Source organism: Capra hircus, chromosome 7 (genome assembly GCF_001704415.2).
Source record: "Capra hircus breed San Clemente chromosome 7, ASM170441v1, whole genome shotgun sequence".
NCBI lineage: Eukaryota > Metazoa > Chordata > Mammalia > Artiodactyla > Bovidae > Capra > Capra hircus.
Window position 1 is genome coordinate 90,036,854 of NC_030814.1, and position 26,009 is coordinate 90,062,862.

The 26,009-nt window shown below is 55.4% G+C and overlaps 1 protein-coding gene across 4 annotated transcripts in view; it reads left to right on the forward strand.

Moving 5' to 3' along the window:
• Positions 15,847–26,009, forward strand: part of NFIC (nuclear factor I C) — a 72,362-nt gene continuing 62,199 nt past the window's right edge. For 2 of the 4 annotated variants that reach the window (XM_018050812.1, XM_018050813.1), the window contains exon 1: positions 22,506–22,649. In XM_018050812.1, the coding sequence (XP_017906301.1) occupies positions 22,620–22,649 (30 nt within the window). In that variant the 5' untranslated portion in view covers positions 22,506–22,619. Of the gene's footprint in view, positions 15,964–22,502; positions 22,650–26,009 lie in introns of those variants that run through there. The other 2 variants (XM_018050815.1, XM_018050811.1) reach the window with 2 other exon arrangements.

Here is a 26,009-nt window from a genome sequence, read left to right on the forward strand (position 1 = left end):
CAAACATATAGTTATCATCAAAAAAAAAAAATTAAAATAAATTAAAAAGTCTCTTATCCTTGAGGAAAAAAAAAAGAAAGAACAACAACAACAACAAAAGTAAATAAACATGCAAGCCAGGCCTATTGCACAGACCAGCAAACCAAGACTGGGGTCCTCTGCCTCTGGGGCAGGGCCGGGAGAGTTGAGAAACCCAGAGGGCTGCCTCCCACCCCTCCACCTGATGGTGCCCAGTGGATGGGAGGCTGAGGAGGTGGAGAAATGAGCTGAGGGCATCAGTCCCCATGGTCCGATTCAAATTAATGCCAACCCGTGCTCTGAAACTCTGTCCCTCCATTGTCAGCTGGGCCAGGTGGGCAACAATGTCGAGGTGCCCGCCCTCCCCACCCCGCGGCTCTGCCCTTTACATAACCCAGCAGCACAGCCGGAAATCACAGTGCCAACGACTCTCTCCCTCTGTAACCGACTTCCTGCCGTTATGACCCACCTTGGGTGCCAGCCACCCGCTCCCCGCCCCCCAGCCTGGGCTGCAGTGCTAGGACTTCAATCCTCACCTGAGGCTCCCATTCCCAAGAAATGCCCTCCTAAGTGGCACATCTACCTGGGTGTGACCTGGGGCCCAATTACCAGGCTCCTACCGCCCTCCTGACTTGCTCTCCCTACTTGTTGGCTTCCCCCTACCTGGCTGCTGGAGGTCGGAGGGCAAAGGGCAAAGGCCAAGGAGCTCCCTTTTAAGACCTAGAGGAGCAGGAGTTGCCCCCTAATTTTTCGAAGGCAAAGAAACCTCCCATTTGGCAGGACTTTTAGGAGCAGCTGGCAGGAGGTGGGAGAGAGCCCCCATGGTGGGAAGAGGAGACCCCAGCCCTACTCAGGGGATGTGGGAGGGCTGTCTCTGGGGCCCTCCTCCAGCCAGCAAGGCAGCCTGCAAAGACTGTCAACTGTGATCATCATGTGGATGTGCCTATTTTACAGATGGGGAAACTGAGGCAAGGATGCCTCCTGCTCAAGGCCACACCATCTGTGAGCAGCAGAGCTCAGGTCTGAGCCTTCAGTGGCCTGACTGCTGGGGCCTGGCAGGTGGGATTCAGGGGAAGAGGCCTCCTGGGCCCTGTGGGACTGGAAATCACAGTGTCACTCCTGCCCCTTTGCTTCACGGAAGTGCATGATATCTGTTCCTTGCAGCAGCCCCGCCAGGCACATCAGTGAATTCCTCTCAGACCAATGGGGAAACTGAGGACCAGAAAACAGAAGCAACTTGTCTGAGTTCCCATATGACAACAGGAGACACGCAGCCTGGGGAGCCTTGAGCTGGGCGGTCATGGGGACCAGGTGGGCTGTGTCCCCACGGCCACCCTGAATTGCTCAGTGGCTCCCACCTCATGAGGTCCCAGCCTCAGTTTCTTCATTCGAAGGAGAGATGCCGGAGACACAAGAGTGGGACTCTGGAGGCTGTGCCCAGGTTGGCATGTGTGGGCAGGCTCCAGAGTGCCAGGCGATGCCCGCGTCCACACCCAGGTGCTGTGCCAGGCGATGCCCGCGTCCACACCCAGGTGCTGTGCCAGGCCCTCTGGCAGAGGTGCTGGGTGGAGGCCTTCCCCAGTGGCCTCTGTGGAAGTCTGGGCTTGACTCCGGCCACCACCCTCCATGGCATTCTCAGTATCCCCAGCAATGGCAAGCTCCCCCACCAAGTAACCAGGCAAACTAATGACCAAACCAGGATTCCAACCCAGTTCAGCCTGACTCTAGAGCCAAGGGATCTGGACAGTATCAAAGCCCTCAGGGATACACTTCCGCAGCTGCTGGGCATCCCCTGCCCATGGGCAAATGGTCATGCCTCCTGGAACTGCAGTCTCCCTGTCTTGTCCAGAAGAGTCATCACTCACTTGCTCTTTGCTCTGCTCCAAGGGTATGAAATGTTTCCAGTAGAGGGAATATTTCAGGTACATTTCCTGCTCTACCAGTCTCCAAACCCAGGAAGTGCTACTAGGTGTCTAACCCCAGTCTCTCTTGCTGCTTTGCTTCCCTTTCCTCCTGTTTGGAGGGCTGCAGGGATGAGCCCAGAGAAGCTGGGGGGCTGGAGGAACTGCACCCTGAGTGGGTCAACAGCAGCACCTCCCACCTTCTGGGAGGATTGGGGTGAAGGGCCAGGGAGCAGACCTAGCTTGGCAGAAACAGGGGTATGAGTACAAGATGACCTGGGAAGCTAGCTGTATGTTGTACAGAACTCTGGAACAGACCCGCTTCTCTCTGGGCCTCAATTTCCCCATCTATAAAATGGAGGCAACAGTCCTACACCCCTGAAAGGGCAGCTTTGAGAATTACTGCATTGAGTCTGTAAAAGTTAGCACAAAGTAGGGCCCCATCGGCTGTTGATGTTCTTATTATGATACAAGTGAGTGAGTCTGTCTACACCATAGGCACCAGAGGCAAAGGTGCTACCTGTGGTGATTGTGGGCAGGTGCCTTAATTTGTGCATCAGTGAAATGGGCTAAGGAATAATGGAAGCTCGGTGGCAGGGTTAAGAATGTGAGATGGTCATGTGTAGAAGAGGCATGGGAGGTACCTGGCACACAGTCGGTGCACAACAAAACTGTCCTGTTTTCATTGTCCTCACATCCCTTAGCTGTCAGGAAGATAAATGAAGCCCACTCTGTAAAGGTCAGGCCCGCCGCAGGAGGATATATGCTTGCACACAACGTTTTCCAATTTCCAAAACACCTAGCCCTCTCTTGCAGTTTCTCCCCCGTGGACACTGTGGATATTTGGGGAAGGGGATCATTCTCTGTGAGACTGTCCTGGGCACTGTGAATAAGGAGCAGCATCCTTTCCATCCCCCCCCCCCATCATGACTACCACAGATGTCCCCAGACACAGCTCAGTGTCCTCTGGAGGACAGAACCGCCCCTCTGAGAACCTCTACAGCCTCCTTAGCACCCTCACGTTCAGAGATCTCCTTTAGCAGAGGAGAGAATTCAGGCTCAGAGACAGCACAGCACATCAGGGTGCAACCAGGCTCTACAGTCTCCCCAGGCAACCCATTGCTCAGGACACTAGTCTCACCTGGGGAGGGGTGGGCAGTCAATGTGATCAGCCATGCCAGGGTTCCAGAAACTGGTAGAAGGAGCCCAAGGCATGCCACAGTTGCAAAATCTGAGGGTGGCATGCCTGGGCAGTGCCACTGCCTTGGCCCCGCAGGCACCATCAGGATAGAAAAAGCAACTCAGAACTGGGCACCAGCACAAACAGTGGAATCCCGGGCCTGGATATGGGGTGGAGAAGAAGGAGCCAATCAGCCTGCGCCTGGTTGCGAGGCCTATCAGAACATGCCTGGGTACATGCTGGCCAATGACAATGCTCCAACAAGTCACGCCCCATCTCCAGGTGAAGCCCATTGGCCCAGAAAAGGGTTTCGGAGTGGGTCCCTTTAGTCCCCCAAATCTACCCCTCTTGGTCCCTTAGAGACATCCTTCTGCTGGTGCTTCCTAATCTGTGGGCCTCAGAGTTGATCTGAAGGAGCTCTATGCTCAGATGTGTGCTCTTGGGCTGTTATCGTCTTAACAAAGCCCGAATTATACTTAAACGTTCAGTAAGTCACTCACTAAATACTTATTGAGCAATTGCCATGTGCCGGGCACTAAGGAAGTGAAGATGCAGAGGAAAAGCCACACTGGAAGGAGAGGAGTCAGGGCAGCAGGCATGGCACATGCAAGGCCCGGGGGCAGGGCCTGACCGGGCGTGTTAGAGGGATAGCCCGGAGGCCTGTGTGTCTGGAGCAGAGTGAGTGAAGGGGAGAGAGGGAGAAGGGGCAGGTCATGCAGGGCCTCAAGGGCCGCGGGGAAGACTTACTCATCCCGAGGGCAACAGGGAGCCCTGGAGGGCTTTAGACACTGATACGATGTGCTGTGCCACCTAAACACTGGGATTTGGGGTGCAGTCCTGCCTTTCTCTGGGCCTCCCAGTGGCGCTGGTGGTAAAGAACCTGCCTGCCAATGCAGGAGACGTAAGAGACTTCGGAGTTCAATCCCGAAGTTGGGAAAATCCCTTGGAGGAGAAAATGGCAACCCACCCCAATATTCTTGCCTGGAGAATCTCATGGACAGAGGAGCCTGGCAAGCTACTGTCCATTGGTTCGCGGAGTCCGACACGACTGAAGCCACTTAGCACGCACAGACGCAATACGTACCTGTGGAGCTAATGTGAAGGCAAAGGAACATCCCAGCAAATAGCGTTTTACATAGTAGGCATACAATCTTCACCTGATCTAGCACAGCCCCCATTACCACCCACCTGGACCCCGCACATCGCTCATCCTGGGCCCCGACTCCCACCTGTTCCCTCAGTCTGTCCTCCCCGCAGCAGCTAGAGGGCGCCCGAGAGAACCTGAGTCAGGCCCCGTCCCCTCCTCTGCTTGGTGCGCTCCAGGGCTCCCATCTCCCTGGGATAACAGTCCAAGTCCTTTCTGAGGCTGGGAGGCCCAGCTCGACCTGCCGCACCCTCTTCCTGCCCTCCCTTCCTCCCTCGCTCACTCTGCTCCATCCACAGGGACCTCCTTTCTGTTCCTCCAATACACCAGTTGTGGACCTGCCCCAGGGCCTTTGCAGGTGCTATGCCTTCTGAACCACTCTCCCTCTAGACACCCACATGGCTTCTTCTCCACCTCCTTTAGCTTATTAAATTGCACCCCCAAGCCTGACCTGCCCACTTCCCATCCCCATCTCTCTCATTTTTTTTCTCCAAGTTACTCATCACCACCCAACTGTACATTCCCCTTCCATGTCTTGCTCCCCACCTATCTCCCCCTTTGCACCATCAGCTCCATGAGGGCAAGAATTTTGCCCTTTTTTTGTCCCCTACCGCATCCTCAGTGCCCAGAACAGTGCCTGGCAACAGAAGGTGCTGGATCTATGTTGTTAGATGAATTAATGAAAGAAGACTAATTCTCTTTAACCCCTCTGCATATGTTCTAGCTCAGCCCCCACCCCCTTCCAGTATCCCCTCTGCCCCACCCCTGCCCCACCCCACCCTCCAGCTCTGGGGGAGCCCCCAGGGTTCCCTGGGCTGAGAGAGGGAAAAGCAGGTGTGGTAAGAAGAACCCAGGGCTCCAGAGTCTGGACAGAGCCCCGCCATACTCTGGCAATTGGGCAACCACCTCCAGCAGCCGTCAGCCACTTTGGCTGTCAACCGGGATTTGCTTTCTGAATTAGAGGAGGGGGAGTAATCAGGGCGGGTGTATTTGTGTTTGTGGGAAGGCTTCATGGCCTGGCGGCCTGGTGAGGTCTTGCTAGGTGACTGGCTGGAACTCAGTTCTGGCCCGATTCCCGGGATTGGGGGGACCGAGGAAATGGAGCCTTGTGTGTGTGTGTCTGTGTGTCTGTGTGCATGTGCGCGTGCGTGCAGATGTATGGAGGGGTCTCAAACCCCACCCAGCCCAGAAGTCTAGTATGGCCCATCTTAGGGGGCGCCAAGACCTGGGAAAGCCCTCTGCTCCTTTAGGGCCCAGGGTCCCTGCCCTGCAGCTCCAGAGATCTCTGCCAACCAAACCCAGTGTTGAGATTTCAATGATGAACAGATGGTCTCTGGCCTGGCAGGGAGCGAAGTGCCAGGCTGAGCCCTAGGGGACAGGGTGGGCCCCCTAGAGGGCTCACCAGAGTCAGGAGCTCCTCTGCGTCCAAGGTGGGGAGAGTGCCATCTTCATATGGTCCTCCCCGGTGTGGCCACGTCGTGCTTGGCAGAGGACTGCCTGGGGGAGGGTGGAGGCCTGGGCCTGCTGCCATGTCAAATTCCTCCCGGCAGCGGTGGGGGGTGGGGTGGGGAGGGAGAGGTTTTTTGTTTTTTGTTTTTTTTCCAGCAGAATCCAAAGGAGGAGAGAGAGCTGTTGGCAGGAGGAAGGGATTGGAGCTAAGCCTAGGCCGGGCCACTCTGAATCATACTCCTGGCCTTGCACTCTCGGCAGCTGGAAAGGGGGGGCAGGTGGTGGGAAGGGAGGATTGTGCTCTTCATCCTCTGCCTGCACCCCCTTTTCAGAGACGAGGGGTGGCTGCCTCAAAGGACAGCAGACCTGGCCTTCAAGGTCCATGCCTGGCTGCTGCCTTGTCTCCCCCCATTTTCGCTTAGGCTGTTCCTTTGGCCTGGGGTGCCCTTTGCATCCATCTCAGGGTCTCCCCAAGCCACACTGAATCTGGTCTTCCTCAAATCTGGTCTTCTGTCCCTGCCTACCTACAGGCCTGAGGTTGGAGTCTGAGGTCAAAAAAAAAACAAAACACTAATACCAATCCTGACTTTATTTAATTGCGATATTTTGTTGGTCCTAGATTTTCTGCAGATACTTTAAAAGATTATTTATCTTGACGACTGAGCTTTTGGTGCCCTCTTAGATATCACACCCCTTGATAAGTGCCCCATTGGCCTCACTCACATTGCAGCCCTGGGGATCTAGTTTGTGCCAGGCTGAAATCAGTCCTGAGGATGGAGACAAGGCAAAGAATACAAAGGTCATGGGACTTCCCTCATGGTTCAGTGGCTCAGACGTCATGCTCCCAGTGTAGGGTCCCCCAATTCAATCCCTGATCAGGGAACTAAGATCCCACATGTTTCAAATAAGAGACCAAATGCCACAACTAAAGACCCCACATGTTTCAACTAAGACTTGGTGCAGCCAAATGAATGAATGAATGCCAAGTTCAGGCATCTAGTTCCTATCACTGGAGGCAGATGCTGAACCAGTGAGAGCCTCAGGCACTGGCAATGATGGAGGAGCCCCAACATTGCACACATAGCTCAGCCACTGTGTGACCCTGGGCAAATCATTTCCTTCCTTGGGCCTTAATGATGTTTCTTCTATCACACAAGCTAATAAGGGTTTCCCTGCCCCTCCTTGAGGGCTCTTTGTGCAAATGGTTTAATAGCCGGAAATGGCTGCTTACACAATGTAAAGCTGTTATTAGGGCTTCAAGGCCACCCGTGGGCCTCAATTTACTCATCTATAAAATGGGGGTAATGATACCTGCTACAGTTAACTTCCCAGGGACCCAGAGAATTCAAAGGGGAAGGATGGTGCTTTGTGGGGGAACTGTGTGAAGGCTGGGAAAGTAGGGATGGTGGTTTCTGTTTGGAAGACTGGACCCCCCCACCCCACCATCAAAGTAACACCTCCTGCAGAAGCATTGAAAAGCTTACTGGCTGTGTGACCTTGGGCAACTCCCTCAACTTCTCTGTGCTTCAGTTTCCTCATCTGTACTACGGGAATGATAACAGTACCTTCCACTGGGAGCCATGACAATGAGTTAAGGCAGAGATCAGCAAACTACGTGTCAAGGGCTAGATTCTTCTGTTCAGCCATTGAGCTAAAGTTTTTTTGTAATAAATATTTTTTTAAATTAACTAATTATTTGGCTGCACTGGGTTTTATTTGTGGCATGCAGGATCTTCATTGCAGTATGGGATTTAGTTCCCCAATGAAGGATCGAACCCGGGCCCCCTGCATTGGGAGCTTGAAGTCATAGCCCCTGGACTACCAGAGAAGTCCCTAAGCATGTTTAAACTGTTGAAGGGAATCAAAAGAATACTATTTCATGACACATGAAAATGATGTGAAATTCACATTTTGGTGTTTGCCAATAAAGTTTTGTTGGCACCCAGCCACACCCATGCATTGACAGGTTGTCCACAGCAGCTTTTAAACTACAGAACGAGTGGGTGCAACAGAGATCCTCTGGCCTGAAAGGCTGAAAATAGTCATTCTCTGGCTCTCGGCTGGAAAAGTTTGCAAGCTCTGGGTTCCTTTGAACTGTGGTAGGCACAAAATGAGCCTGACCCAGGTGTGTTTGCTACTGTTATTAAATCTGGCCCAACCCCACCTCTGTCAACTTCAAATAGCCAGCATTTCCCTCACACCACTGAGGATTCCTGAAAGCCTGCCTTACTGCCTCATCCTATTCCATCTCCTCCACAATTGCCAATGGCTGGGCACTTAGTTTGTTCCCAGTTGCTAAGGCAAATCTGCAGAGGACAGACTTGTGTCTCAAGCTGGTTTGTTACTACAAACAAACACGTTCCATCATTCACTGGGTGTTAGGTCCCATTCTGCTGCTGCTGCTGCTAAGTCGCTTCAGTCGTGTCCGACTCTGTGCGACCCCATAGATGGCAGCCCACCAGGCTCCCCCATCCCTGGGATTCTCCAGGCAAGAATACTGGAGTGGGTTGCCATTTCCTTCTCCAATGCAGGAAAGTGAAAAATGAAAGTGAAATTGCTCGGTCGTGTCCAACTCTTAGTGACACCCTGGACTGCAGTCCACCAGGCTCCTCCGTCCATGGGATTTTCCAGGCAAGAGCACTGGAGTGGGTTGCCATTGCCTTCTCCCATTCTAGGCACTTGGCAAATATTAAATTATTTAATCCTCAGCATGACCCTGATGCTAGGAAAGATTGAAGGCAGGAGGAGAAGCAGATGACAGAGGATGAGATGGTTGAATGGCATCACCGACTCAATGGACATGAGTTTGAGCAAACTCATGGAGATGGTGAAGGACAGAGAAGTCTGGCTTGCTGCAGTCCATGGAGTAGCAAAGAGTTGGACATGACTGAAAGACTGAACAACAATGACTACTGTGTTCCCCTCCCCCATTTTACAGATGGGCAAATTGAGGCTCAGCAAGTTGAGCCGACTTGCCCAGGGTCACACTACAGGGATCTGAACCCAGGCTAGGCATCTCCTGTCTGTGCCTTGAGGTAGAGATCCAGAAGCTCTAGTCCTTGTAGCAAAAGGAGCAAGGATTCAAAAACTCTCTGGTACACTGGCAAACTGTCCCCACCGGATACATCTGAAGATCACTTAGGGCCAACTCGTTGATGTTTCACTCCCACCTATGGCCTCCCAAAGGCAGGCTCTGAACTCTGAGATTCTCCAGGAGAACTGGTCATCACTGCCAAGATGGGAAAGTGACGACCCCTGGGTACAATCCTGTTATGGATTTAGGTTGTTGTTCAGTCATTCAGTCATGTCCGACCCTTTGTGGCCCCATGGGCTGCAGCACGCCAGGCTTCCTTGTCCTTCACTATCACCCAGAGCTTGCTCAGACTCAGGTCCATTGAGTCGGTGATACCATCCAACCATCTGATCCTCTGTCACCCCCTTCTCCTCCGCCCTCAATCTTTCCCAGCGTCAGGGTCTTTTCCAATGAGCACTTCATGTCAGGTGGCCAAAGTATTGGAGCTTCAGCTTCAGCATCAGTCCTTCCAATGGATTTAGGGGTCCAAATCAGTAGCTGCTTTGCACCTGGACCTGATGGAGCTGGGGGCAGAGGGCTCTGCGGAATCCAGCAAGCCTCGGATTTATGCCTCACCTTGCCTGCTCCCCCACCCCTGCTGCCATCTGACTGGCACTCTCCCCACCCCTCACCAGGTCTGCAGTGATGCATCTGCTCCTGTGTTTGTTCAGTCTTGGCCACTGGATGTAGAGCAACTGAAATTCCCTCTGGAGGGCGTGTCCCATGGTGCAACCACTTTGGCAAATAGTTTGGCAGGTTCTTATAAAGTTAAACACACACCTACCACCATGGGATCCAATCTTTTACTCTGAGATCTTTGCCCAAGAGAAACGAAAGCTTATGGCCATGGAAGACTTTGACATAAATGCACTTGGCTATGATCATTCTACTCCCAGACCTTTACCACCACAAGGAGTGAAAGCAAATGTTCATAGGAAGGCTTGTGCCCGGAGGTTCATAGCAGCTTCATTTGTAATAGTTCAGAACTGGAAACAACTCAGATGTCCATCAGCAGGTGAACGGATAGACACTGTGTAACATATCCAGACAGCGGAACACTAGCCCAGGATAGAAAGGCATGAGCTGTTGGTACGAGGGACAATGAGGATGAGCCTCAAAATAATTATGCCCAGTGAAAGAAGCCAGACACAAATAATGTTATTGACACTTGGCCACACCCATTCATTTACTCACTGTCTGGGTCTGCTTTTGTGCCAGAGGCAGAGCTGAGTGATAAGTGATTTAGAGTAGTTAGGAAGTAACTCTGGGCCTCAGTTCCCACATCTGTAAAATGGGGTTAAGCTAAGTCTATCACCTGCACACAGGGTATCTGCTGCAGCTTTGGGACTATGTGGCTTTCTTCATGTTCTTACATAAATGTTGAACACATGTTTTTAACATTCAGCAGTTTGGGTTTTCTTTTTTTTTTTTTCCTCTGCCTAACAAAAACTCTTGGAGATAAGTTCATTATCAGTGCTGTGGTTGAGGAACCCTAGTATGTGTATAAATCTTTTAAATATACATTTAATACATACACATATTCTATACTGTACAAATATAAATTATATAATTAATAATAATTATACATGTTGTTGTTGTTCAGTCCCTTAGTCATGTCCAGCTCTATGAGACCCCATGGACTGCAGTATACTAGGCTTCCCTGTTCTTCACTATCTTCTGGAGTTTGCTCAAACTCATGTCCATTGAGTCAGTGATGCCATCCAACCATCTCATTCTCTGTCGCCCCCTTCTCCTCCTGCCCTCAGTCTTTCCCAGCATCAGGGTCTTTTGGCTCCTATGCATATGTTTATACATTTAGTACATATACATTTTATATGATACATTTTTTGTATATGTAAGACTTAAGATAAACACGTGATTATTTTTAAAAATGGGATTTTAAACAGGCATTGCCCCCAAGACTTTCACTTATTCAACAAATATGTACTGAGCCCCCACTGTGCACCAGGCACTGTTCTCAGCATCAGGAACACAGCTGTGAACCAAGCAGACACCCTCCCCTCTCCCAACATGGAGCTGACAGTCTGTTCTTAGTCCATCCTAATTTTGAGCTCGTGATTTTGCTGTTTATTTGGGCTTTAGATGCTGGCATGAGTTTAATCCCAGCCTGACTAACGACTTGCACTTATCATTGTTCCATTTATTAGTAAATTTAAATGTTTGCTTATAGAATAAAGACCCTAAATCCTCAAAATAAATACCACTAGGATAAACAGAACTTTCACAATAGCTCACACCTCAGAAATGCTTCTCCCCCATCCTATGTTTTGGGCTCTTCTTCCCAGAATTAATCATGCTTTTTAACCTAGAATGTCTCCTTTCTTTGCTTGAAAATAACTGTACCTCAAATATGTATTCCCCAAAAATGTTGTCTCATTTTAGTTATCTTAAATCCATAAAGACCTTGAGGCTGGGAAAGATTGAAGGCAGGAGGAGAACCGGACAATAGACGATGAGATGGTTGGATGGCATCACCAACTCAATGGACATGAGTTTGGGCAAACTCTGGGAGTTGGTGATAGACTGGGAAGCCTGGTGTGCTGCAGTCCATGGAGTTGCAGAGTCAGACACAACTGAACAACTGAACTGAAATTCACAGAGGGACTCATGCTGTGCCTAATATTGGGGAGGTTTTGTTCCACTCCATGTAATATTGCTAAGTCCATCCGTACTGTTTGCCTGTGGCTGAGAACACCACTGTAGCTGATTACTATGCCACTGGATGAATTTCCCAGAATGCATTTCTGTGTTTTCTTCGAGATGAGAATTTGGGTTGTTTCTGGGTGTCTGCCTTCTTCACAGTGCAGTAATGAACATTTGGGGGCATGTTTCCTGGGGCAAAAAGTCAAGGTTTCTTGTGGATATTTATCTGGGTGAGGAATGGCTATGTTATGTGGCACATGAATGTTCAGTGTTGTGATTAATATCAGTCTGCTTTCCAAAATGGTTGCAGTGTGGAGGAGTCCTGTGAACCCACAGCCTCTCCAACATTTGGTATTGTTGGACATTTTAAATTTGGAACAATGATACAGGGATGAAACTGGACCTTGATGTGGCTTTGTCATGCATTTTCTTGATCCCTAAAGAGGTCAGGCATCTCCTCAACCTTCACGCACTTTCTGGCGACCCATGTGTCATCATTTGCATGCTTTCCTCATTTTCTTTTGGGGATGGCTGCCTTTTTCATATTGAAACTTCTTTTTAAAGGACTGTACCATTCCATCAGAAGGCTATACCATTCTTTATAGCATGCATTCTTAGCAAGGGCAAAAATCAGTTCTTGGGGAGTAAAAAAAATCTTACTCTTTCCATGTAGAAAACATAGCTATACATATACTATATAAACAAATATTTGGTATATCTGTGGTATTAAAATTTCATAAGAGGTGATTAGGGAAAAAATGTCTAAAACAACCAGGGAGGGATAATGCAAAAAAGGCTGAGAAACACTGATTTATAGCAATTTACCCAAGTCTGTGGCAATAAACATCATTAGGGGCATACCTTTTCCCAAGTTCAGGATAGACTCCCAGAAATTGAACCATAAGGTCTGAACTTGTCTTAGGCCTCTACCATGTGTGCCAAACTGCTTTCCCAGTTCATATATACTTTTACCTCCAAGTAATTTATGAAAATGCTTGTTTTACCACATCCTCACCAGTACTGGGTTTTATCAATTCAGAAATCTTTACTGATCTTGATGAGTAACAAAGCATGGTAAGTTCTTATTATACTTTCTTTGGTCTCTATAAGGCTGGGCATTTTTAATATGCTTGCTAATCAGTCTGTCTTTTGGAAATGTTCTAGGGTGGAAGAAACATAAGTCAACACATCTGGGAGAAAGGGGATCTTTTATATATACAGTGGTGGTAACTTAACAGAGTAGTGTCCTACAGTTATGCAGAAAGCAGAACTTGTAAGTGATGAACTTGGATATTCAGCAGAGGGGAATTTCCAGTTGTCAGAGGTGCAGATCAGTTTCTTCTTGCTGCTTATAGCAAAATGTGAGAGGAAAGAGATAGATGGAGAGAAGCACTGTTAAGCAAAAAGGAAACAAGACTTGATGATTTGGGAGAATCTCAGCCTATGCAGATTGCCAAAGAAGCCAAAATTAGGAGATTCATTGTCAGGAAAGCGTCCTCTGGACCATTATCACTTACAGGTTGGGTGAAGCTGGGCAAGAGTCTAAAACCCGGTCTGAGCCTCAGTTTCCTCATCTGTGAAATGGGGATATAGAGGTAATAGCACCCACCTCCTAGGGCTGCTGTAAGAGTAAATGAGTAGTCCTGTGTAAAGCATTTAACTCTATGCCTGCAGACCAAAGGATGGCCTTGTGGGCAAAGTGATGGGTACGGGGGCAGCTTCCGGTGAAGAAAATCACTGCAGATGGTGATTGCAACCATGAAATTAAAAGACGCTTACTCCTTGGAAGAAAAGTTATGACCAACCTAGATAGTATATTCAAAAGCAGAGATATTACTTTGCCAACAAAGGTCCGTCTAGTCAAGGCTATGGTTTTTCCTATGGTCATGTATGGATGTGAGAGTTGGACTGTGAAGAAGGCTGAGTGCCGAAGAATTGATCCTTTTGAACTGTGGTGTTGGAAAAGACTCTTGAGAGTCCCTTGGACTGCAAGGAGATCCAACCAGTCCATTCTGAAGGAGATCAACCCTGGGATTTCTTTGGAAGGAATGATGCTGAAGCTGAAACTCCAGTACTTTGGCCACCTCATGCGAAGATTTGACTCATTGGAAAGGACTCTGATGCTGGGAGGGATTGGGGGCAGGAGGAGAAGGGGACGACAGAGGATGAGATGGCTGGATGGCATCACTGACTCGATGGACGTGAGTCTGAGTGAACTCCGGGAGCTGGTGATGGACAGGAAGGCCTGGCATGCTGCGATTCATGGGGTCGCAAAGAGTCGGACACGACTGAGCAACTGAACTGAACTGAACCCCAATCTCTGTCTGGCTGACGTTAACCCACCCCTTCCCTCCTCTCCTTTTCTCTCTTCTCCTCCCAGGTACCTAATTCCCTGAGGCAAGGGAGGAGTGGAGTGTTCAAGCTGGGGATTAACAGAGGCCGATTAGAGAGGAGCTGGGAGCAAAGGGTCTCTGTCCTCTTCACCCTTTCCTCTCCAGGGCCAGAGCTGGGGTATGCGCCCTACTTTCTTTGGCTTCAGGTGTGTGAGACGGAAGGCCCCCCTCCAGAACCTCCCCATTCCGACCTGCGGAGCACCTGGTTAGAGACGTCAGGATCAGGACCCATGGGTTTCTGATATGCTGGTTGATGAGTTTCCCTTTCTTCTTAAAAATCTGGCAAGAGGGACTTCCCCAGCAATCCAGTGGTTAAGACTCTGCCTTCCAATGCGGGACTCAGGGGGTTCGATCCCTGGTCTGGGAACAAGGATCCCACATGCCGCTGGGTGCAGCCAAAAATTTTTTTTCAAGTCGGGGAGGAATGCGCAGAAGAAAGAAGAAAACTTCAGCGTCCCAGAGCGAACGCTCCCTGGACGCCGGAGATATAGGCTACTTCCGTACCACTGAACACATACTATGTTGGCAGGGCTGTTGTTACCACCGTTTGCCTGAGATTTTTTTGGCCGGCCCCCGGTTTGCCCAGCAAGGCACAGAATGAACTTCCGGAAGCCCCCAGAGTCAGCTAGGGCTCTATAAGGGCAGTCAGGGCCTGATTCTGCTCCCGGAGTGCTGCCTGCCCCGACTCGAAACCCTGGCGCTCTCCCTGTGGGAGCTGAGAATCATTTCCCCAAAGGGATCCCTGAATCCCCGAGCCCCAGTTGGGGGAAGTGAGGTCGCAGGCGGGAGTGGGGAACCCAGACCGAAGGACGGCCACGGAATCTCCTCTACCCCACTAGGTCTCAGCAAGCGCCCCTCGCATCGTCCCGGGGTTGCGCCAGACGCAGAGCCCGGGAGGAGGAGGGGAGAAGGAGGCGGTGCCTATTCTGCGGCTGCCCGAGGAGGGGGACTGCGGGAAAGCGCTCAGTGGGGTGGGGGTGGGGGGACGCTGCGGCAAGGCTTCCCAGCCCGCAGCGGCCCGCGAGGCAGGGGCGGGGGCGCTGACCCTCCCCGTCCCGCCCCTCCCCCGCTGCGGAGGCTTCGCCATTAATCCCGACCCAGGGAGGGGGCACCGGCTCCCCCCAACACCCACGGAGCCGCCGCGTGCGCTCCCCGCCCCCGCTCCGCCTGGAGCCCCTGCGGGATCCCCAGGGAACCCCTGCCCCCCAGGTCTGTCACCCTCGCTGTCCGAGTCTGTCTGTGTCCCCATCTGTCCCGTCTCCCCGCTGTGCGTGTTCGTGTCTGTGTATCCGGGACACCTGCACTTGGGGGCAAGGGTGGCTGCGGCGATGGCCGGGAGAGAGGGGTCGTGGGGTCGGCATGGGGCTCAGACGGAGGTCTGAAGTGTCTTCCTGCGATTGTCAGTCTGTGCGGCTAAGTGACACCCTGCAGGCTGTGAATTTGTGTATGTGACAGCGTGGAGGCTGTGGGTGTCTAGGCGACACCCTGCAGACTGTGAGCATGTGTCTGGGTGACACCCGCAGGTTGTGAGTGTGAGTCTGTGTTGGTGGCATCCTGCAGAAGGTGTGCGTCCGAGAACCGAACCGACTGAGCGTGGGCCCCCGGGTATCTAGGTGACACCCGCAGGCTGTGTGTGTCTGTAACACGTCGCAGGCGCGTCGCTGTGCTTTCTGTGTCGGTGCCGGAGTCGAGGAGGCCCGGGCCGCGAGTGTCCCCAGCTGCCTGTGTGTGTGTGTGTGTGTGTGTGTGTGTGTGTGTGAGCGCGCGCGCGCCGTAAAGGTGGATCCGCTCCCTCTGCAGCGAGCCCGACCCGGGCCCAACGACCAGCTGCAGCGACCGTTCTCCCGGCCTCCCCTAGCGCGGGCCGGGCCGGGGATGGAGCCGCTGCCAAAGCCGCCGGAGCCGGGGCCGGGACGCGGAGCGGCCTGAGGCGCGGGCGGCGCGCGGGACCGGGGGGAGGGCGGGCCGAGGGGAGGGTCCTGAGCCGGGGGGGCGGGCACGGCGCGCCCCCTCCCTAGCGCGCTCGCTCCCTCCCCGCGCGCCCTCCCTCACCGCCTCCTCCCGCCGCCTCCGGCCCCCCTCGCCGGGGACCGAGCGCGCTCGCTCCGGCGCCGGCCTCGCCTCCTCGCAGCAGCGCCATGGTACGTCGCCGCCCCCACTTTCGTTTTCGCCGGGGGAGTTTTTGGGGTGGTGCGTGGGCTCCCGGCGAAAGTTGCGAGGTCTAGGGGGGCAGGGGGCGGGGGCCGCCCGGGGGAGGGGCTGGATGCGGGGAACCCCCCTCCCGCCCGCCGCCCCGGGACCCCCGCCCGCCGATCCACCCCCCCGCGGCTGGGGGCGGAGCTGGCGCGCGGGGAGCAGCGGGGGACCCCAAGTGGGGGGCCCCTCACGGGCGCGGCGGAGTTAGAGGGGAGGGCGGGGCTCCCGAGAGAGGGTCCCCCCAGGCCAGGCCTCCGCCCCCTCCTTGGCCCAGCGGGAGGGCGCGGCTCCGGGCTCAAGACCCCCGAGCACGCAGCCCGCTGGGGATCCGGGGTCGGGGAGGGGGCGCCCGCCGGGGCCGTGCGGGCCGCGGGTCGCGGCGGACCCAGCGGGCTGCCCCGGCCCGGGCGAGCGCGGCGCGCCAGCTAGCGGAAAATGGCCGCTGCGGAGAGGGGCGGAGAGCGCGCAGCGGCCGCCGCCGGGCGCCTTGAACTTGGAGCCAGGCGGGCGGCCGCGCTCGGCGCGACGCAGGGGCAACCACCGGGCTGGCCCTAGCGCTGCCTGAGCCCCGCCCCCGGGCCGACCCCGGCCCTGCCGCGTCGGGCGGCGGGTCCCAGCCAAGAGGGGTCACTGGGTCTAGGCCAGGCGCGCCCCAGGCCCGCAAGCGCCGGTAGCTGCACTTGAAGGTTCCGGTGTCCGGTCCGCCGGTGTCGGTGGCATCCGCACTCGAGGGCTGCGTTTGGGGGCCCCTGTGCTCTGCAACGGGTCAACACGGGTTCCTGGGGGTGCATTCGAGGGTCTGTGCGGCTGGGTGGTCCCATCCCTGTCCGTGGGTCCCCAGGCGTGGGGTCCTCTCCTTTATGAATCTGTGTATCTGCGCATCCACGTGGCTGTGTGTGTGTTGTGTTGCGTGTTGTTAGAGCATTGTGCAACTATGGGACAGTGTGTACGTGTTGGGGTAACTGGGAGACTGTGCCATGCGTCCCCGTGGGGCGGTGTTGTGAAGCAGTGTGTCTGGGTTGTGTGTCTCCGGGGAATGTGATGTCCCTGGATGACCGTGGGGTGTCCCCGTGTGAATGGGAGGGGGGTGGGGGTTGCCACTGAGTGGGGAGCTGTGTCGTCTGACTGCGACTCAGTGGACATTTCGGTGTCACTGTGTGCGTGTGACTGGCGCTCAGTGACTATTCCTGAGGATGGGTCTACGCTTTCTCCCCCACTCCCCCCAGTCCCTTTTTTCCCCGTAACCCGAGCTACCAGGTGGGGGACGGTGGCTTCCTTCACTTTGCCAAAGCTCTGTCCCTTCCTCTCACTCCCCACCCAGTTCTTCGAACTCCTCCTGCCTCGGGGTCCCCCATCCGCGCGGCCCCAGGTGGTCTCAGCTTGAGGTTTGGGCGCGAGGTGGCGCCGGGACGCGATCACTCGGCGGCGACGTCTCCCGCCAGGGGCTGCGCGTGCGCGGGGACCTGGCCTAGAGGGGGGCGGGGCAGCGGGGGTCCCCACTCCTCCTCTGAGGAGGTCCGGAGGGATGGGTGGTTACCCAGGCTCGCGTGGGTTAGGTCTAGACCAGAGAAGTGGCCAAGGAGACCCTCTGGGCTGGATGGACAGGGAGCCGCGCCCCGAGCCCTGCCTCCAGCACTTGTCTGGGACGGGGCAGACGCATGGGCACGCAGTGTTGGTTTCTCCCCTCCAGGGGAATCCCCACCGCGCCCCCACGCCCCACCCCAGGGCGCTTTATATAATTTTCTAAATATAAAAGCCCCAAGACTAGGCTCGAGTCTTTGGGTCTTACTTTGAACCTGCATCCCTTTTGGGAGTGCTGTTTGGGAAGGGGAGAAAAAGGGGTCCCACAGTGACACAGGGAAGCATCCATACGCAATACTCGGGTCCTCAGCTCATGTGAGCTCCCCCACCCTCAGGCCCCTCCACAGCCTGTGCTCCCCATCCCGTACACCCACGGCCAGCGCTGAAACACTGCCCCCCCATCCTCCATCCCCCACCCCCAGGCACTGCCCTCCACCACACTGGCCTCCCTCCCCACCCGTCACCGGGTTCGCAGGGGAACACCTTCGTGTAATCGCAGTCAGTAGCACACACCCGTGACACTCACAGCTATCTGTTCACAGCCACACATGTATAGAATTCTGCCCCTACACAGGTGCATACACAATCACACACAGGCAGGCAGCAGACACACAAACAGGCACGTGCGTTTGTGGGAGGGGGAGGAGCCAAGCCCATCCCGCCCTCCCCCAGCTCCAAGTACAAGCCACGGTCCCTGAGGATCTGGATAGCAAAGAGGCCAGCTGTGGGGGCAACTGTGGGTGGGGGGTGCGGACAGCCATGAGGGAAGAGCAGGAATGCACTGTGTTGTGTGTCACTGTGCGTGTATTGTGTGCGTGTGTGATAGTCACTCAGTCGTGTCCAACTCTTGGCGACCCCATGGACTATGGCTTGCCAGGCTCCCTCTGTCCATGGGATTTTCCAGGCAAGAATACTGGAGCGGGTTGCCATTTCTTCAGGAGATCTTCCCAACTCAGGGATCCCGAATTACAGGCGGATTCTTTACCGTCTGAACCACCAGGGAAGCCTCTGTGTGAATGTGTGAGTGAGTGTGTGTGTGCGCTGGTGTATAATCCTGGGAGGTGTTCTGCCTATGGGTGCGTGTGCTCCTAAGCATGTATGGTCGTGTTGTGGTCTGAGTATGTTATTGTGGCTGGTTGCACTTGTATTGCACTTGGGGTTGTGCATGCCCTCGTATGGGTCTGTGTGTCTCTGTGAGTCTATGTGAGTCTGTGTGTGTGTCCCCTTGGGTCTGGGTATCTGTCGGAGTCTGTGACACGCAAGAATCAGTGTGTCTCTGTGTGAGGTGTTTCTGTACATCTGTGTGTCTCTTCATGACATTCTGGGTGTATTTGTGTGCCTCTGTGTTGTATGTCTGTGTCAGCCCCAATGTCAGCCCACCACCACTTCTCAAGGCTGAGGACCTTAACCTCCCCTTCTGGAGGTTCTATTTCTCATCTGTAAAATGGGGACACACAGGATGCCCTGCAAGGTTGGAGGAGGAATCATCCTGCCCACCTGGCTGGAACTCAGTTTGCTGGGTATGGCAGCTGGGGGCTTCCCACGTGGCTCCTGCTCTTATCCTTCCTCCCTGAGCTGCTCTTGCTTTTTACAATTTTGCTGTGGATTCCACTCACATTTTAAAAGTTTGCCTTTTAATAACACAAGCCACTCATGAACATCTTAAGAGGATGTAGAAGTGCCCAGAGTAAAAATCAAACCTTCCTCGTCACCCCCACCCTGTGGGACTCCCTACTCCAGAAAAGCCCTATTTTCACCCAGCTTTGTCTGAGCAGCTACACGTGTAACAGAAACACATTCTCATAAAGGATATATGTATATTCTTTAAAAAAAATTCCCAAATGAGATTTTGAGTCTACAGCAGAGGTTCTCCCCAGGGGACAGTGAGTGAGGTCTGGGGACACTTGTGGTTGTCACACTGGGGGGCGGGGCTCCTGTTGTCCAGCCCCGTACAGTGCTCAGGACAGCCCAACCAGAGAGGATGGTCCGAAGTGTCGAGTGGGGAGGAGCCCTGGGCTGCAGAGTGTTTCTTGGAGGCATCTCCAGGTAGGAGTCCCTTGTTCTTTTGTGGAGCTGTGTAGTATTTCCGGGTGGCACTGCTGAACTGGTCCCCACGACGGACACGGTAGCTGGCTCCAGATTGTTGGCATTTGTGTTATAGGGTGACAGTCAACACCCTCCTGCGTCTGTAGCTGGGACAGTTACAGAGGAGCCTAAGAGTGAGTGATGGGGAGAGCATTTTTAAACAAATTAGTTAACTGATGTTCCAAAGCTCCAGGAGCTAAAGTCATGCCCCTCCTCCCCAGATGTTTCACACATAGGTCCAGTCCAGCAATTGTTTTCTTTCAAAAACACTATGTGCATTCCAAACATTGGCGGGTTTACCCACAACAGGCCAGAGGGGTAGAAACTATTATCACCCCATTTCTCAGAACGGGAAGCTGAGGCACAGGCAGTTTGGGCTCCTGGCTAAAGGAGATGTAGCCCAAGGCTGTAACCCTGCACTAAAACTGCCCTGCTGTGGACCTACTGTTTACACTGTAAGGACCTCTTCCTGCTGAACTGGATGATATAGATAGATAGATACAGACAAATCCATTGCTAAGTCGCTTCAGTCATGTCTAACTCTTTGCGACCCCATGGACTGTAGCCCGCCAGGCTCCTCTGTCCATGGGATTCCACAGGCAAGGATACTGAAGTGGGTTGCCATTTCCTTCTCCAGGGAATCTTCCCAACCCAGGGATCAAACCTTCATCTCTTATATCTCCTGCATTGGCAGGCGGGTTCTTTACGGCTAGCACCACCTGGGAAGCCTAGATAGATAGATAGACAGATAGATAGACAGATAAAACTCTTCACTCTCAATGGTGCACTTGCACCCGCCACCACTAATGTATTAATACTGTCTTTCCACACCTTATCTCAAGGATTCCAATCTGCCCAACCTCCCAAAATGTGTGTTGCATCTATTGTAACCATTTTACAGATGTGGAAACTGAGGTTTAGAGAGAGACAGAGAGAGTCTGTGCTCTCCAAACTGTGTTCCAGAGTAACCCAAACTGCCTGGTGAAGGCTGCATGCCGGGTGGGTGTTGGGAACAGTCTGGCAGTCGCAGCCACCTGGGAGAAAGCTCCTAAGGCAACTTGAACTTGAAAATGTCTGTGAATTGGGGATTCTGCCCTCCAGGTGTTCATAATGTTTTTAAAAATAATAAAATATTGCTTTCTGTTATTTTGGCATTTGGATTCCTAGACACCTGTCTCTCCCTTTCATCCTGAGGTTTAAATGCCCCCCATGGTTGCACAGTGGGAATTTAGAAAAACAAAACATTAGTGAAGTGCCATTTGAGTGACTGTCACTCACAGCAGGGGGAGCTGGCAGGACAGAGGGCGTATGTGTCCCGTGTGAATTCTGCTTCCTTCTGGCCTAGCCCCAGGGCCCCAGGTCAGTAGCATCTTTACCTCGCCTCGAGCCTCGGGTTCCTCCCCTATAATATGGGGAAGAAACATTCTTTCTGGGCATGGGCCGGCTGCCCCAAGTTGGCGAGGGGTTATCATTTGTCCTTGGAGATGGGTCAGAATGGCCAAGCTTTCTAAGAGCATCTCAGTGCATATTTAACGGAAGGTCAAGGCGCTTCTAAGGGCTGTTCTTCTGCTGACCAACACCAGGAGGTGGGCACTGTTCATCCACTTCACAGGGGAGGATGCCAAGTGGGGAGCTTCCTGCTCTTTGAGGTGGCAAAAGTGCCTGAGAGAGGCTTGGAGGGTGTGCAGGATGAACCCAGGGAGGGGTGAGGCCAGGTCCGTCAGGCTCCCTGGGGGCTCAGACTGGAGGAGGGCAGGTCTGTTCTCCAGAGGGAGAACAACAGAGCCTGCCTTGTGGGCTCTGGGGCCAGGTAACTGGGCTCCAAGCCACTCCAGTGCCTCAGTTTCTGGATCCGTCAAATGGGTACACTGTGGGTGGGGGTCAGTAAGAATCTCTGGACACCTAGGAAGAGGCTGCAAGGGTTTATCTGGCCAGCCTGAGGTTCTTCCTGGACACCTTCCTCCTGGGGTACTGGGGAAACATATGGGGGAGGCCCAAACCCCACCCAGTTCTCCTTTGGTGCTGGCTGAGGAAGCAAGAGCAGAGTTCTGGAGGCTCCCCTGCTGGTTGGGGCCCTTCTGGCCACGGAAGGGCAATTGTAGCCAAGCCCCTCTGCCTGGGAACTGCAGTCCCGGTCTGGCTTTCCGGGGCGATCAGGGGGAGAGGACACCATGAGACCCCCTTCTCCCGCCATGCACCCCGGGTTGTACATCTTTAAGGGGAAAAGCGCGCTCGCGCCGGGCCTCTGCACACGTCACTTCTTCATTCTTTCCCTCCCCCCCCACCTTGGCTCCTTTCTCCAACTTCCCGGCCAGCTTGGGGCGGGTTCGGGGGCGGCCTCCAAAATCCACCTTCGGCCCCCAAATGTCCCGCAAGAGCCACCAACCCCTACCCACTCGACTCGGGCGGGCGATCCAGGGGGACCCGCTGCGGCCGGGGTGTGCGCAGGCCCTTTGGTCCCCGTCCGGTGCCCTGGCACAGGGCGGCTCGAAATTTGTAATAATAAGCAATGTTGGGGGTTCAGGAGGCATGGGGAGCGCGGGGGGAGCGGCTTTCCTTCCTCGCTCGCGCTCTTTTCCCCCCCTCCTCTTTTCTTTGAAAGTTGGATGTTGAGAAGTGGGAGGTTCGGGGTGGGAGGGGAGAGAAATCGGGGGAGGGAGGGAGGTGGTTGCCGGAGGGAGGAGAGACAGAGACACAGAGAGAGACAGAGACGGGGGGGACAGGAAAGGAAGAGAGAGAGACAGAGAGAGGGAGAGAGAGAGGGAGTCGGGCGCAGGAGAGAGGGAGAGCGCGGGAGGGAGGAGGGAGGCAGACCGAGGGAGGAGGCGGCGAGGAGCGCGCCGGCCGCGGCCGCGGGGGGGGGGGTTTGGAAAAATGACTCAGTAAGTTCAGCGCGCCCGCTCCGGCCGGCCCTGCGCCTCCCGCCGCGCCCGGGATGTATTCGTCCCCGCTCTGCCTGACCCAGGTACGCCCCCCGCCCGGCCCCGGGTGCGTGCCCCCGGTGCCCCGGCCCCGCGCCCCCAGCCACCGGGCCCCGGAGTTTGGAAGCCCGAGGAGGCGGGACGGAAAAGGCGCGCGTCCCTCCCGCCCCCGCCTCAGGCCAGGGTCCGGTAGGCGGCGGGGGGATGGGCTGGGACCCTCATCCGGGACGCCCGCCCTGTGCGCCCCACCGGACCTCTCCCCCTGGCGGACGTGGGGGCTCACCCTGCAGTCTCGCCCTCCCCAGACGCAGGAGGCGCACCCCCACCCAACCCGGGAAGGTCGAGGGGTGCCCGGGAGAAGGCCAAAGGCGGGGTTCTGTGCGAACCCCTGGACTGGACCTAGGCCTGCTCATAGGAGAAATCAAGGGGGTCCCGGTTGGACCCTGGACGCCAGGAGACTCTGGAGGGGAGGACCCCTCTGATACGGGGACGAACGGCCCTCCTCATAAGGTGGTGCTCCGCCACCCCGGCCCTGGCCGCCTTTCCCCCCATTATTGGCCCACGTGTGCGCGGAGGGGGAGGGGGCACGCGAAGTTGGAGGCACCAGCGGTGGGGGGAGGGGGTGCTCCAACTTCCCGTCGGGTCTCCCACTCCCTGCGCGCCCCCAACCCCGGCCCGATATTTTCGCTGCATCGATTGTGGATTATTGAGCCGCCGCCGCCGGCGGGAGGAGCCGGGAGGCCGGGCGAGCCCGGGTCTGGCCCGGGCACTGCGGCGCTGCAGACGCCCTCGCCAGCCCGGCACCTGCCCCTGCCCCCTCCTGTAGCCTCTCACCCCTGGCCGCGCTCCCAGGCTGCCCGGGCTCGGCCCTTGTGCAATTACCCAGGGGGTGTGTGGGGAGGGGGCGGCTGTGCCCGGGGTTGCCCCAGGGGACCCCTTCTCTCCCCCAGCTTCCTCCAGGGGGACCCTCCCAGGTCCGCTGGTTCCACCCTCCAGCTCCGCCCCCACCCCACGTCCTTGGATGTCTTTAACCATGGGGGTCGGGCCTCAGTTTCCCTCAAAGTGACAAGCGGCTGCGGAGGCAGTTTCTGGAGGGAGAGGCAGGGTCAAGTGCGGGGCCACAGAATATCCTGAGGACCAACTACTGTGTGGGGAGCACGTGGATGCTAGTCTCTGCTGGACGTCCCCTGCCACCATTGACGATCCTGGGGTGCCCCTCCACATAGCAGGCTCTTTCTCACAGGCCTCCTCCAGCCCCCGCAGTTTCTGGCTCCCCGCAGGGTATATGAGGGCCCATGCCAAGGGGGCCACGGGGCTTGTCTTACCCCTTATCCTCCGAGTGACCTTGGGGATGTCCCTGCCCCTCTCCAGACCTCCCTTCCCCTTCAGAGCAGATTTTGGGGTCCCCCAAAGCAGTCATCGCTGGCTCCCCTCTGCCGCCTGTTGCCCTAAAGCTCCCCAAGTACCGTGAGGGTCCTAGTCAGGGTTGCTGGGTGACCTTGGGGCTCAAGGGGTGGCCTGGGTGGCCCCGAGGTGCCCCCGCCCCCTCCGTCCTTCCCGCGCTTGCTGGCTCCCTCCCTCTGGGAACCGCCCAGGGGGGCTGAGCCCAGGGAGGCTATTCCAGGCGAGGAGATTGGACTGCAGCCTATTGTCACTGCGCCCTGGAATTCCCCCATCAGGACTCCTTGGGAGACAGGCCTCAGTCCACGTTGCCCGGGGGTGGGGGTGGCAGTGAGAAGCAAAGCTGGCCTTCCGCTGCTCCCCGGGCCTGGCTTTCCCCGGGCACAGGGCAAGGATCAGCCAGGCAGGCTCTCGTTGGAAACATGGTAATGAAAAATACCTGAGGTTCTGTGTGCAAAGGACAGGGCAACCGGGAGACAGTCAGGTGGAGAGAGAACTTGGGAGCTCCCAGGCCAGGGTGGGGATGGGGTGACCCAGAGGCAAGGGGATCCCTCTCCTCTGCTTATTCTCCCATGGGTGCCCCTCACCCTGGAGGGATGCCTGGGACCCCCTTCAGCACAGCCTTGGTGTAATCTCCAAAGCTGCATGCAGGCTCAGTCTGGTCTGGGCTTTCCAGCTGGGGGATCTGGAAAGAATGTCCACGGAGGACCCCCACTCCTGGCTGCATCTTAATCTCGCTTTACCCACCTCTCTCTGACTGCCTGCATCTCTCCCTGTCTTTCTCCCTCTCCATCTCTGGGCCTCTGTCTCCCCTCCTCTACTGACTAATTTTACAACCTGAGCCCATCCGAAAATAGCTCCCTTTTAGCTGATCCGACCCGGATCTTCTCAGAGCCGAGACCGGCTGGGGATGTGTGAAGGGGGGGAGCCGGGCTGCTCCCGGTGCCAGCCCGCCCTGTGCCCCAAGGTCCTGCCCACCTGGGGTGGGGGTAGTGCGGCCAAGGCCCAGGCGGCCCTGGAGGATTCTGGGAGCGCCGTCCTTGTTTCAGTGGTGACTCAAACGCTTTTCACTTTTACTCTTAAGAGGAACTGTGTGGAGCAGCCGTTACTTCCATAAATCCTGCCGGCGGGAAGGCCGGCCTCCCCACGCTTGCCCCGCTCTGGGCCTCCCTCCCTGCCTCCCGCCCGCCTCTACCGCCACGTTAGTTATTCCGGGTTTGGGGCCAAATCCCTCTTGGCTGCAGTGCCCAGGATTCCCCGGGGCTGAGGCTGGGCCTGGGCCGTGGCCACAGCAGCGCCGGCTGCCAGGGCCCCCCTCATTCATTCATTCTTCCCTTCATTGCTTCACCCCATTGCCTGGTGGGGCAACACTCTTTTTTAAAAAATCACTGCTTCTCCAGTGGGGAGACTGAGACTAGGAGAGGGTCCCCGACTCTGTCTTGATTGAATATAATAGATCTTCATTAAGCGCCTCCTATGGGCCAGATGTATGTGGCGGCGGCTTGTGGCAGGGCACAGAAGGCATGAAGTGCCAGCCTGGTATGAGTTCATGGAGGCTCTGCTGGGATTAGGGGGGTGGGTCTCCCAGCCTTTCAGGACTGGGAGAGGGGCCAAGACCAGAGAGGGCTAGGGCCTGCCCCCGGGTGGCGCAGCATGGCTGGTGAGTCTGGAACTGGAGCCATTGCCCACCTGACTGGTTAGGCCTGGGCAGGTGGGTGCTCCCTGAGGTTACCCCCTCCATGACCTGTGGTCTGGTGGTCTCCGATTGGCTCCTGTACAAGGCACAACCTCGCCCCATGTTTCTCTCCCTCTCTCTGTCTCTCTCTGAGTCTAAGTCCGTGTCTCTCCCCCTCCCTCCTCTGCAGTGGAGGTGCTTCAACACGTCAGGGTCGGGTGCCTTGTAAATCACGACACTGGGCTTCTGGCCGAGTCAGCGTTCTCTCCCTTCCTCCCCTCCTCGCTCGCTCTCTGGCTGAGCTGACTTACCTTCCTGTCTCCCACCT